The 13,178-nt window shown below is 38.1% G+C and overlaps 1 protein-coding gene across 1 annotated transcript in view; it reads right to left on the reverse strand.

The window, feature by feature from the left end:
- CNTNAP2 (contactin associated protein 2) overlaps window positions 1–13,178 on the reverse strand; it is a 2,003,978-nt gene that overhangs the window by 365,984 nt on the left and 1,624,816 nt on the right. Inside the window, exon 15 of the mRNA XM_040471688.1 lies at window positions 1,792–1,919. Within this exon, the coding sequence (XP_040327622.1) occupies window positions 1,792–1,919 (128 nt within the window). The remainder of the gene's footprint in view (window positions 1–1,791; window positions 1,920–13,178) is intronic.

The following is a 13,178-nucleotide window of genomic DNA, read 5'->3' on the forward strand; positions in this document are numbered from 1 at the left end:
GTCTGGTAAAGTGCTAGACACATAGCAGACATGTCAGAAATTTTTCTTGAAGACTGATTTATTGATTAAGGGAAACAAGCTAATAGTAACTATAAACTGTTAACACACTTCTACATATACTATGTAATGTGGCTGAAATCCTCTCTGTAAGGAAGGTAACAAGTTTGCAGAAGTGGGATTTTTATAACTTTACCAAGTTAACCAATGACTTCATGGGGAGCCCTTTGTTTAATTCATAGCTTGCTCCAGAATTAGCATCGGTAAGCGAGAAATATTTTACCTTTGTAGATGAATGAAGAATCATGACATAATGAAACGGATTTTCATCGGACAACACATGAGAATCTGCCTATTTTGAGAGTCATCCTATCGCACATCAATCCCTCAAAATATTTTTAAAAATGCATACTCGCTATTATTTTGTGTCAATATCGTTTTCTTAAACAGTTGAAATCAAATTTCTGACTGTGGAGTCCTCCTAAGCCTGGCTCAACAAATAAAGTATTATCGTTCAACAAATGCATGATAAAGCTCTTTGACCAGTCTCAGTTTTAAACTAACTAAAGAGAGACAAATCAGCATAAACTCGGTCTCTCTTTTGTATCAGGAACATTGCCTTGTTTAATTGCCAACAGTCCCCATTTACTAAGTAGTAAACATTCAAGCATGCACCATTACATTTCTTAGGACACCTCTTGGAGTTGATGCAATAATTTATTACATCGGGTAGGTCTAATTCTCCCTTGATTTATGGAAGTGGTAATAATATTCCATCGCACAGAATGCTCTGCTAGGAGGAATCCGGATCCAGGCACTAAAATCTTTATGGCCTCCCCAGGAGGAGTTGGGACGCGGGTGATATTCTCATTACCAGAGCCGAGAAAGTGGAGGGGTTTGCCTGAGGTCTCCTGGAAAGTCAGTTATTCAAGGAGCAGAATCTGGGGTCTCCTGATGCCTAGCACACAATCACAAAAAGCACAGAACCCTTGGGGGACTTGCCGAAACCACGCGCATAGACAAGAAGAAGGGAAATGACACCCAGGATGTTCATTGCAGAATCCCCATGGCAGCCTGGCACCATTTCTCTCCGACTCCACATAAAGCACACTGAAGGGTATCCAACAACATAAAATCCTAATGGTGCCCTTAATTAGGCGGGATCATCGCTCGAACTCCCTGCCCTCCCACAGTCCAAGCCAGCAGCCCCAAATGCCTCTCTGTGGTGCCGAATCCTGAAAGCAAGACGTAGTGACAGAAACAACCGTGGGCTTACAAGGGACTCTCCAGCTCTGATGATGATGAGATGTGATAGCAATAATGTCAAACTTCGTATGACCGTAATCCAAGTTTACAATGATACATTAAGCCATAATGCTATTTATATCACCATAAACTGAGTTATGGTGATATAAATAGTCACGCTAATGGCATTAACAGCAGCACTCAGTGGAATCACAGCTGTTGACTGCCACTTGTATGCTATTAGCGTTGCTATTTATATCACCATAAACTTAGGTCGTCAAACTTGTTAGATATGAATATACAAGGAAGACGGATATCCACATTGTATGCCCAAATCTAGGTTCCTGTCCTGGAGGCTTTACGGCTGTCGCTCTCCTGTCTGTATTAAGGTCTATCTCGCTCTCCGTTTGGTTCTGTTTTCGTCATGTGACGTTTCTTCAGGGGTTACAGAAGAGCAAGCCTGTTTCTTGCCACCCTCTGACGTCTCTGGGAAACACGGTTTAAAACTGGTAAGAAAGTGCAAAAGCCACAGCTTCTGGGCAAACTTACTGTCTCCTTGGCAGCGCAGGGGGCCCACGCTCAGTTTGGCTTCTGAGCCTTGCCGGTCAGTATCTCCAACTACCACCTGGCTTACTGGCAGGTGATCTTTGTAGGATAAGAAGCCAGCATCCTTCCTCCTGAATCACAGGGAAGAAAAAAAAAATAAAAGGATGAGGAGGCTGAATTAGAAACATGTTTTTCCTGATAACTTTAAATTGCCTAATAATTGACCACCTTCCAATAAATGCTCAGAGGTTCACTACGTAGAACCACAGTTAAAGAGATGTTCTCTCTCTTCCATCCAGTGGTCACACAGCATATTACTCAGAAGCAACTGTGACATCATTACCTTCTGGAAAACGGAACTGACACCCCAATTTCCAGAGAGTCACAACCAGCGTGTTGCATCCTATGTCGGTGTGGGAGTAGACGACCACACCGCTTGAAAAACACACACCAGACACTGGGCACACAAGCAGTTTGCTGTTGTCAGGAATCAGAGCGCAATGAAGTCAACCAGATCGCTTGGATAATATAGGAAACAAAACTCTTAAAACAAAAACATGGGGCGCCTGGGTGGCGCAGTCGGTTAAGCGTCCGACTTCAGCCAGGTCACGATCTCGCGGTCCGTGAGTTCGAGCCCCGCGTCAGGCTCTGGGCTGATGGCTCAGAGCCTGGAGCCTGTTTCCGATTCTGTGTCTCCCTCTCTCTCTGCCCCTCCCCCGTTCATGTTCTGTCTCTCTCTGTCCCAAAAATAAATAAGTTGAAAAAAATTTTTTTTAAAAAATAAAAACAAAAACAAAAACAAAAACACAAACACAAACACTCTGTCTCCTTAATTGCTTTGAAGTAGTTCCTTCAGAGGTTTTCTTCCCTGCGGTGCATCAGCTAAGTAAGGGACATCTTTCGTTCCTCGTTTTTCACTTATTTGAACAACTGAGTCCATGAGAAGTTTCCAACATGGAGTAGGTGCCCACCAAGAGTCTATTTCCATCTATAATGACACATGGAGTGAAGATTCAAGCCCAGTCTGGTTTTTGTCTTAGACTTGTTTTCCTGCTTACCCTATACTTATCTTGTTTCAGGTCTCCCAACTCTACCTCGTACCCATCCTCCATAAAAGAAAAGCACAGAAATCCAGGAGAGGTTCTTGGGGATGGGCCCAAGGTGAGTTATGGTGCAGCACAGAATTCATCTTCAGAAGAAATTCCTGCCCCCTCATCCTCTTTTCGTGCTGCTGTGGCTGAGAAATGCCCTCATTTGGGGCCGGAGGGGTGGGGGGCCACAAATCATTATAAAGTCATTCTGCAAACTTACCCTTTTGTATGATTTTTTTTGCACTTGTATAGTCTGAACATAAATAGCAATTTTTGAAATTGTATATATAACTGATAACAGAAAACTGATTTTTGGAGGATAGTAGAATGAGAGAGAGAGAGAGAGAGACAGTTCAATAATCACGTTAAAGATTTGTCTTTCCTATCTCTTAGCAAATAGTTCAGGGAATTGAGGGGAACCAACTTGGAAGCCTGAATTTTTTTTTTCTTTTTCTTTTTTTTTTTTTGAGACAGAGAGAGACAGAACATGAGCAGGGGAGGGGCAGAGAGAGAGGGAGACAGAATCCGAAGCAGGATCCAGGCTCTGAGCTATCAGCACAGAGCCTGACGCGGGGCTTGAACTCACAGACTGTGGGATCATGACCTGAACTGAAGTTGGACACTCAACTGACTGAGCCACCCAGGTGCCCCTGGAAGCCTGTCTTTTAAATGCTATGCTGTTAGGGATAGTTACTTATCTCTCTGACCTTCTGGAATGTCAGTGAACACACATTCACTCATGTGTCAGGGCCCACAGAAACACAGAAAGGAGTCACAGAATTCAGCCAGTGGGCTTCAAACAAATGTATTTTATACTCCCTTAATTTATTCGTTGCCCTTGAGTTCCCCAAATAAAGTTTCTTTTTTAAAAATTTGTTTATCAAGTGAGAACTAAGATCATGCAGAAAAGCACTGTGATTCTTACTGATACTGTATCAACTGATGACTTAGCCTCAAATACCTCAATGGACTCTTTTGCAAACCCAAATTCTTTTATTAGAATTTCTATCAATTAAAATCACATTACAGGGGGAACAAAATGTTTGCCGTTAAACTTGATATGCAGTTTATTAAAGTAACAATAAATGAAAACACCCTTCAACACACTGGAATTTGACAACCCACTAGGAATGAAGTGTATTCCTGTGGAATTTCAGGCTCATACTCTCCACAGTTCATTACCACTTAGAATTACATGATTCTAAATCAGGAGTCTGCAAACTAAGTGCTGACAACCATTCATCTTGTTGCCTGTTCTCTTATGGCCCATGAGCCAAGAATGATTTTTACATTTTAAAGGGTTGAAAAAAAAATCAAAAGCAGAATCATACTTTGTGTCATGGGAAAAATTACATGAAATTCAAAATTCAGCGTCCATAAATACAGTTTTACTGAAATATGGCCATATTTTTTCTAACATATGGTCTATGGTGCTACCACACTATAATGGAAGAGTTGAGTAGTTGACAGAGACCATATGGCCTTTGAAGCCTAAAATTTTATTATCTGGCCTTTTATAGAAAATGTGTGCCAACTCCTGCTCTTAACCATCAGTATCCATTTTTCCTTTGGGAATTTATTGAGCAAATACTTCACTGACTATCATGGTGGACTGTCCCACAACTTGTCCCCACAGTTGAGTGTGGGGATAGGGAAGAGACACAGGGATATCTCTGAGGTGGGAAAAGAAACATTTAAGACAAAACTCACTTAATCTAATAGTGAAAAATAATTTAAAATTTATTAATAATTAATATTTTGATTGCACACTATGGCAGGCAGCCATGTAAGAGACACGTATCAATACTTGGCATGAATTATATTTATATAAATAAATAATATATATAATATATAATAAATATTTAAATATATAAAAATATATTATATATATATTATATATATATATATATATATATATATATATATAACTTTGTATAGAGATTTGTAATATACCTTGAAGTTACATTATATACACTTCTTTATCCATTCATTAGTTGATGGACACCACTTGGGCTGTTTCCATAGTTTGGCTATTATAGATAATTCTACTATAAATTAGGGTACATGTATCCCTTTGAATTAGTGTTCTTGTAGTCTTTGGGTAAGCACCTAGTAGTGCAATTGTTGGATTGTAGGATAGTTTTATTTTACAGCTTTTTGAGGAATCTCCATACTACTTCCCAGAGTGGCCTACACCAGTTTGCATGCCCACCAACAGTACAAGAGGATTCCCCTTTTTCCATACCCTTGTCAACATCTATTGTGTCTTGTGTTGTTGACTTTAGCCATTGTGACAGGTATGAGGTGATATCTCATTGTAGTTTTGAATTCTTTTTCCCTAATGACCAGTAATGTTAAGCATCTTTTCATGTGTCTGTTGGACACCTGTATGTCTTCTTTGGAAAAATGTCTACCTACGTCTTTGGCCCATTAAAAATTTTTTTTTACTTTTTTTTTAATGTTTATTTATTTTTGAGACAGAGAGAGAGAGAGAGCATGAACAGTGGAGGGTCAGAGAAAGAGGGAGACACGGCATCTGAAACAGGCTCCGGGCTCTGAGCTGTCAGCACAGAGCCCGACATGGGGCTCGAACCCACAGACTGCGAGATCATGACCTGAGCTGAAGTCGGACGCTTAACCGACTGAGACACCCAGGCGCCCCCCAAAATTTTTTTTAATATTGATTTATTTTTGAGAGAGAGAGAGAGAGCAAGCGTGAGTGGGGGAAGGGAAGAGAGACAGGGAGACACAGAATCTGAAGCAGGGATCATACCCACGAAATGTGAGATCATGACCTGAGCCAAAGTCGGATGCTTAACCAACTGAGCCACCCAGGTACTCCATCTTTTGCCCATTTTTTAATTTGATTATTCGTTTTTTGGATGTTGAGTTTTGTAAGTTCTTTATGTATTGTGGATACCAACTCTTTATCAGATACATCATTTGCAAATATCTTCTATTCCATAGGTTGACTTTTAATTTTGTTGATTGTTCCCCTTGCTGTGCAGAAGCTTTTTATTTTGAGGAAGTCTCAATAAGTTTATTTTTGCTTTTGTTTCTCTTGCCTCAGGAGACCTATCTAGAGAAAGGTTGCTATGGCTGATGTCAAAGAGATTATTGCCTGTGTTCTCCTCTAGGATTCTTATGGTTTCAGGTCTGACATTTAGGTTCTTAATCCATTTTGAATTTATTTTTGCGTCCGGTGTAAGAAAGTGGTCCAGTTTCATTCTTCTGCACATAGCTGTCCAGTTTTCTCAACACCATTTGTTAAATAGATTGTTTTTTCCCCATTATATATTCTTGCCTCTTTTGTCAAAGATTAACTTACCATAAAGTTGTGGGCTCATTTCTGGGTTTTCTATTCTGTTCTATTGATCTGTGTCTATTTTGTGTCATACTGTTTTAATCACTACAGTTTTGTAATATAACTTGAAGTCCAGAATTTTGATGTGTCCAGGTTTGCTTTTCTGTTTTAAGACTGCTTTGTCTATTCTAGGTCTTTTGTTGTTCCATTCAAATTAAAAACAATTTTTTTTCAGCTTTATGAAAAATGCTGGTTATATTTTGATAGAGATTGCATTAAATGCATAGATTGGTTTGGGCCGTTATAGACATTTTGACAGTATCTGTTCTTCTAACCCATGAGCATGGAATGTCTTTCCATTTCTTTGTGGCATCCTCAGTTTCTTTCATCAGTGTTTTATAGTTTTCAGAGTATAGGTCTTTCACCTCTTTGGTTAGGTTTATTCCCAGGTATCTCACTGTTTTTGGTGCAGTTGTAAATGCGATTGATTCCTTAATTTCTCTTTCTGCTGCTTCATTATTGGTGTATAGATACGCAACAGATTTCTGTATGTTGATTTTGTATCCTGAGACTTTACTGAATTTGTTTGTGGGTTCTAGCAGTTGTTGGATGGAGTCTTTTGGGTTTTCTATATAGAGTATCATGTCATCCGCAAATAATGAGAGTTTTACTTCCTGCTAATTTGGATTCCTTTTATTTCTTTTTGTTGTATGATTACTGTGGCTAGGACTTCCAGTACTATGTGGTGAATAAAAGTGGTGAGTGGACATCCCAATCTTGTTCCTGACTATGAAGAAAAGCTCTCGGTTATTCCCCACTGAGGATGATATTAGCAGTGGGGTTTTTTTTTTTTTTTTTTTGTATATGGCCATAATATTCTCTTATGATTATTTGTATTTCTGTGGCATTTGTTATTTTTCCTCCCTCATTTGTGATTTTATTTATTTGGGTAGTTTCTCTTTTTGATAAATCTGGATAGAAGTTGATCAATTTTTTTTTTTCCAAAGAACCAGTTCCTGGTTCCATTGATCTGTTCTATTGTTTGTTTTTATAGTTTCTATATCATTTGTTTCTGCTCTAATATTTATTATTTCCTTTCTTCTGCTGGCTTTAGGCTTCGTTTGATGTTCTTTTTCTAGATCCTTTAGGTGTGGGTTATTTTATTGGAGATTTTTCTTGCTTCTTGATGTAGGCCTGTATTGCTATATACTTCCCAATTAGGACCACTTATGCTGAATCCGAAAAGTTTTGAACCATTGTGTTTTATTTTCATTTGTTTCCATGTATTTTTAATTCTTTTTTTATTTTCTGGTTGGCCCATTCACTGTTTAGTAGCATGTTATTTAACTTCCATGTATTTGCGGTCTTTACAAATTTCCTCTTGCGGTTAACTTCCAGTTTCATGGTGCTGTGGTCAGAAAAGGTGCATGGCATGATTTCAATCTTTTTGTATTTGTTGAGGCCTAATTTGTGACCTAATAGGTGAGCTATTCTGGAGAATGTCCCATGTGCACTTGAAAAGAATATGTATCCTGTTTTTGTTTTGTTTTTTTTTAACGTTTATTTATTTTTGAGACAGAAAGAGACAGAGCATGAATGGGGGAGGGTCAGAGAGAGGGAGACACAGAATCTGAAACACGCTCCAGGCTCTGAGCTGTCAGCCCAGAGCCCGACACAGGGCTCGAACCCACGGACCGCGAGATCATGACCTGAGCCGAAGTCGGCCGCTTAACCAACTGAGCCACCCAGGCACTCCTGTATTCTGTTTTAAGAAGCACAACCCACTTTCAAAAAGACATGCAGGTGAAAAGAAAATACACTGAGATCTGGAGAGGGACCCACCAATACACCAAGACTTCTATCTTAGTACCTGTATGAAAATTATTTAGTGAGCAAAATGAGCCTTTACTGAAAGTTATGATCTTTACCGATGGAGGTCAATCTAATTTAGGGAGATATTCAGTAACTATTTATCATGTTAGCATAATCTAATTACATCTGTTACTGGGCTTGTACATTAGAAAAATTCTGTCATGCATTTCAAGAAGGCCCTGAACTCAGACTCTTGCATAACATTTCTATCAGTATCATTATTAAAGTAAAACTTGATTCTATGGATTTTGCTTCTCTAACCTGGCCTTAACTGCTATTTGGCTGCTATTTTCCTGAGGAATTCTGTCTTACTCTGTTGGCGGTTCTTCCTTTGTCTTCTTTTCTTATCCTGCTGAGAAAGCAAACAAGACTCTAGGCCATTTGGTTTTGCCCTTAGCTCAGTGGAAACAAAAGAAAAGAAAAAGAAAAAGGAAACCCTAAAGAAAAAGAGACATCCCAAACTTTTGCAATTGCAAGCTTGATTTTCTTCTGGATGTTACAGGAGTTACCACACTATGAATCTATCCTATAATTTTAGCAGAGAAGAATGACTTCTCCTTTGTTAAGTTTTAGAAGTACCTGTCTACTTAAAACAACAGCAACAACAACAACAACAACAACAACCAGAATTATAGTCAGTGAGCTTTATGCATTTCCATCGCAGCATCATCTAAGCTAGAAATTTTGGGAAGGATCCAGGAAAGTCAAAGTTTTAGTTACACGGATGTCTCAAAAAGAGATGCAGAAATGAAAAACAAAGACATGAGAAGATACTTAGGATTATTAATCACTAGAGAAATGCCATTAAGACTACACATTCTTCCTACGAGAATAGCTATAATAATAAAATAAAAAGACAGGCAATAACAAGTGTTGACGAGGATTGGAAGACACTGGAATCATCATACGTCGCTGGTGGGGTTGTCAACTGGTACAGCTGCTTTTGAAAAAGTTTGGTAGTTTCTTAAAAGCGAAGCATAGATTTCCCATATGATTCAATAATTCCATTCCTGGAATTATTATTATTATGCAAGAGAAATGAAAGCACACAACCACACAAGGACTTTCAGGTAGACGTTCATAGCAGCTTTAGTCACAATGGCCTCAAAGTGAAAACAACCCAAATGTCCATCAAACAGTGAATGGATAAACAAAGTGTTGTATATGCATCCAATGGAACATTATTCAGCAATAAAAGAAATGAAATGCACAAAATGAATAAACGTCAAAAACATCATACTAAGTTCAATAAGCCAGATACAACAGACCATATATTCTATAACTTAATTTATACAAATTGTCCAGAGAAGGCCAATCTACAGAGACAGAAACTACATTAGTGTCTTTATCGGGATGAGTATGAAACAAGGAAAACAGAAATCTTCTAGGGGTCATGAAAATGTCCTAAATCTGGACTGAAGTGATTTTTTTGCACAGTTCTGTGAACTTACTAAAATTCCTTGAATTACATAATTAAAATGATTAAATCTTAGGGTATACAAATTATATTTCAATAGTCATTAAAAAAAGATGATCGATGTGAATCCCAGCTTTCAATGGGGAAGACATTTCCTTTCTACGCGTCTCACCGGAAGAGCTCTGGTCCATGGAATTAGGAAATGGTATAATCCTGGTTTTGTGACTCTGTACCTGGAACTACAGAATCTCTACCAACTCCTTCTTTTAGGGGCCTCACCCTGTATCAACATTGACATATTCCACTAACCTTGCTTCCTAAATAGGATCTCAGGACACCCCTTCCCAGAACATTCAGTCTGTTTTGTCCTCACCCTTGACTTTCACTAGCACTCTTTAACAGTTGAGATTAAAATGGCACAGAACATTCTACCCATGTTTGAGCCTCATCTTCAGTGTTTCTTCAGAATTTACCCCAGCCTGAGATGCCCGTCACTTTGCCAAACTATCTTTAAAATAGGAACTGTACTTCATTCATCAAAAAACCAAACATCCTTGGTTTTCCAGCACATGCCTAATGATAACGTTCTGTTCAGCTGGCACCATCTGCAATTGCGATATCCTGTAAATGCCGGTGCATTTAGCATATCTTCATCTCAAGAACTGTTTCTAAACTGTTCATATTTTCTACGCGTCTTTGTATCTTTCTATCCTTTCTGCCTCCTAATAGGTATCCCCAGACACGTTACCTTTTTCATAGTAAGTATTCAGAAAAAGAGTAGGTCAGAAGGTAAAACTCTATAAGAATTTTCCCGAGTTTTCCTGGAAAGCTAATACTCTATGAATAAGTTCCACTAAAAGTGTTAGATCCAGAAGTAGTCATTTTTATGAAAAAATCTTTGCATTCTTATTCTTTCCATCTCTTGATCAAAAAGCACATACATAACTTACAGTTGTATAGTTTTAAATTATTTAGGTGTTTTCCCATGGATGTTCTCATTTAATCCTTGTGACTTTGGAAGTGCAAGGAAATAGGGAGATACATACAGTTGAACCTGACACATTTTGATTCCCAAATAACTATTCAGAACACATCCAATATACCAAGCGATTCTACCCAGGAATGAGATGCTTCTTCAGGGTATAATTACAAATGCTACCTAACTGTTTACTAGTTCATACCTATTGTACATAAGAAATATGGGAAACCTATAAACTTAAGTCAAGGCCAGTTCTAGTTAGAACATCTTTTTGAAGTTAAATGAGAATGTTTATTCTTTGTCTTTCCTTTTTGTCATCAACTCCATCTTTGGACATCTTCTCTGCCAGGGGATGCACCCCACTGCCTTTCCCTCAAGAGGAAATTAATGCTCTCATTCTTCCTCTGTCCTGGCCCCTATTAAAATGTGCTTTCAGGAATAATGTAACAAATGATTGTTTCCATCCATTTTTAATAGAAGCCATGCCCAAATGATACAAAGGGCTGTTCCCAGAAACCAGATCTCTATGAATCGTGGAGACTGGACTGGAGAGAGGAAGGAATTGAAGTGATTATGTGGAGGTGAAGGCATGTTCTTAGAAGGGCAGCCCCACTGTCAGCATGGAGCAGGCCTGCCAGTTCTTTTATGCTCATTTACAAAAATCATGGCCAGAAGTCAATGCCTTTGTTCTTAGAACACGTGGGGGCTATCTCAGCATGGATGGATCATCAGAAGCTGAAATAAACAAAAGAACAGTCTGATACACAGTAAAGTAGAACTTTTAAAATACTTCTAATGGTGTCCTCAGTCACTATTGACTATTGAGTTTCCTCAATGGATGAAAGGTAGTGTTCTCTACAAAGCAATTAGAGTAATTAAGAAAACAACCATCACAATTAGATCTTTAGAATCCATGTCTATGTCCCCTATGAAATGAAAGTAATTACAGATTCAATTACTTCTTTTCAGGGGGAATAGCTTAGGCCTTTTATAAATGCAAGACAATTATCTCTTCAGTCTCGAATCTCTAAGAAAACCCTTAGTAACCATTTCAGGATTCTATGCAAAATGTTCTTCTTTGATTTTCCTTCTGGAATGCAAGTTCCTGGAGGCCATATATATTGTCTCCTGCAACTTTATAAACCAAATACTAGTAGGCACCCCAAAGTAGCTCACTCCATATGTTTTATGATTGAATAAATACATGAATAGAAGGTAGCTAGGCACAACCCTAAAATAGTAATTAGTATGTGCTTACTATCAATGGTGAAAGATGAGAAAGAAAACGCTTCTCATAATGGGAGTGCCTGGAATGCTCTTGAAACACTTTTATTATTCCTTTCCTCTAAATGATGTTTTGTTTTTTCTTTAGAAAGTAGTATTCAATTCAAAGACTCATATATAATTAATATAGTGGAAAGAATGAGATCTTAAAGACTGTAGTACTAATTCAACTCTTCTATATAGAGAGCAAGCTGTTAAATTTATCCGAGCTGTTGTTTCTTTATAAAGATAGGTTATGATACCTTGGTTCTGAAAGGTATCAGAACATGCAGCTCCAAAATATGGCCCTTTGGCATACAGATTGTTTTGAATTTAAGACCACTGAGATTAGTAAAACAGGAAAATGTCTAAAAAAGGCAGAAGTTTTCCTTTTGGAAAATAAATTTCCATTTGCAGAGAGGTCTCCCTCTCCTGTACCTAAAATAAGGACTCTCAAAAATTCTTTTCTATGGAGAAGAACCTGCAGAATAAATCTCGCTAAACAACTCTTGCTTACCATACTTCCCTGGTCCCTTTTCATGACCTGCCTCCCACCCAGTAGTCAAAATGCCCTTGTCCTTTGGCTTAAGATGGTATACAAGTTCTAGCCATCTTTTTGGGTTATTCATTGTTGGGTGGTCCCATGTGAATATGCATCATGCACATGTTACTAAACTTCTCTTTGTTTTTCTCTTGCTAATCTGTCTCTGGACAGTGTCATTTACAAGACCCCAACTGGACAACCTATGATAAGTAGAGGAAATTTTTTGTTCCTCCTCTGTAGTTATCTGATACTACTTAACATTTGCTTGCTTGTTTTATAATTCTAGAACAACAGGTAATACTCGTTTGGATGAGTCTGGCTAACTTAAATGTGTGACATAAAGCATAATAAATGTTGGGTCTGTTTTTCAAGGGGTGAGGTCATTCACAGCCTTTGAGGGTAGGACTTTGTGGTTCTATGTAGTTTCCCCAGAAACTATCAATACTAGTATCCAGCCTATGTTTTGGGAGCTCTAGTCATCAATCTTATTTTTCAGACGAGGTAACAGATGTAGAATACAATCATGCCTGGTCTAAGCTATTTAACTAATTAGTGAATGCACCAGGAAAAAGTGATGAATTTCCACCATTCCAGAATTTAATGTATGTTTATATTTTTACCTGTGTGTATGTTTACATGTTTACATTTCTCAAATTCCGCTAAGAATAATTTCAATTGTTTGTCTATAAATGAAATGCAGATCTATGTTTTTATCACATAGGAAAATTATCTCACCAGATCAGGGACTAGTTGGGACTGTTTACTTTGTCTACCTACACTCATATTTCCCTTAAGCAAGGGCTCCTTATGTTTTTGAAAACTGTGCCTAACATTGTATAATGATTATATGATTAGCAAGGAGGGGGTGCTTCATGTGTAATCCACTTACATTTCCATGTATTTCCATCTCCAGCAGTTAA

The sequence above is a fragment of the Herpailurus yagouaroundi genome, unplaced genomic scaffold (genome assembly GCF_014898765.1).
Source record: "Herpailurus yagouaroundi ecotype Mexico unplaced genomic scaffold, PumYag 100, whole genome shotgun sequence".
Classification (NCBI taxonomy): Eukaryota; Metazoa; Chordata; class Mammalia; order Carnivora; family Felidae; genus Herpailurus; species Herpailurus yagouaroundi.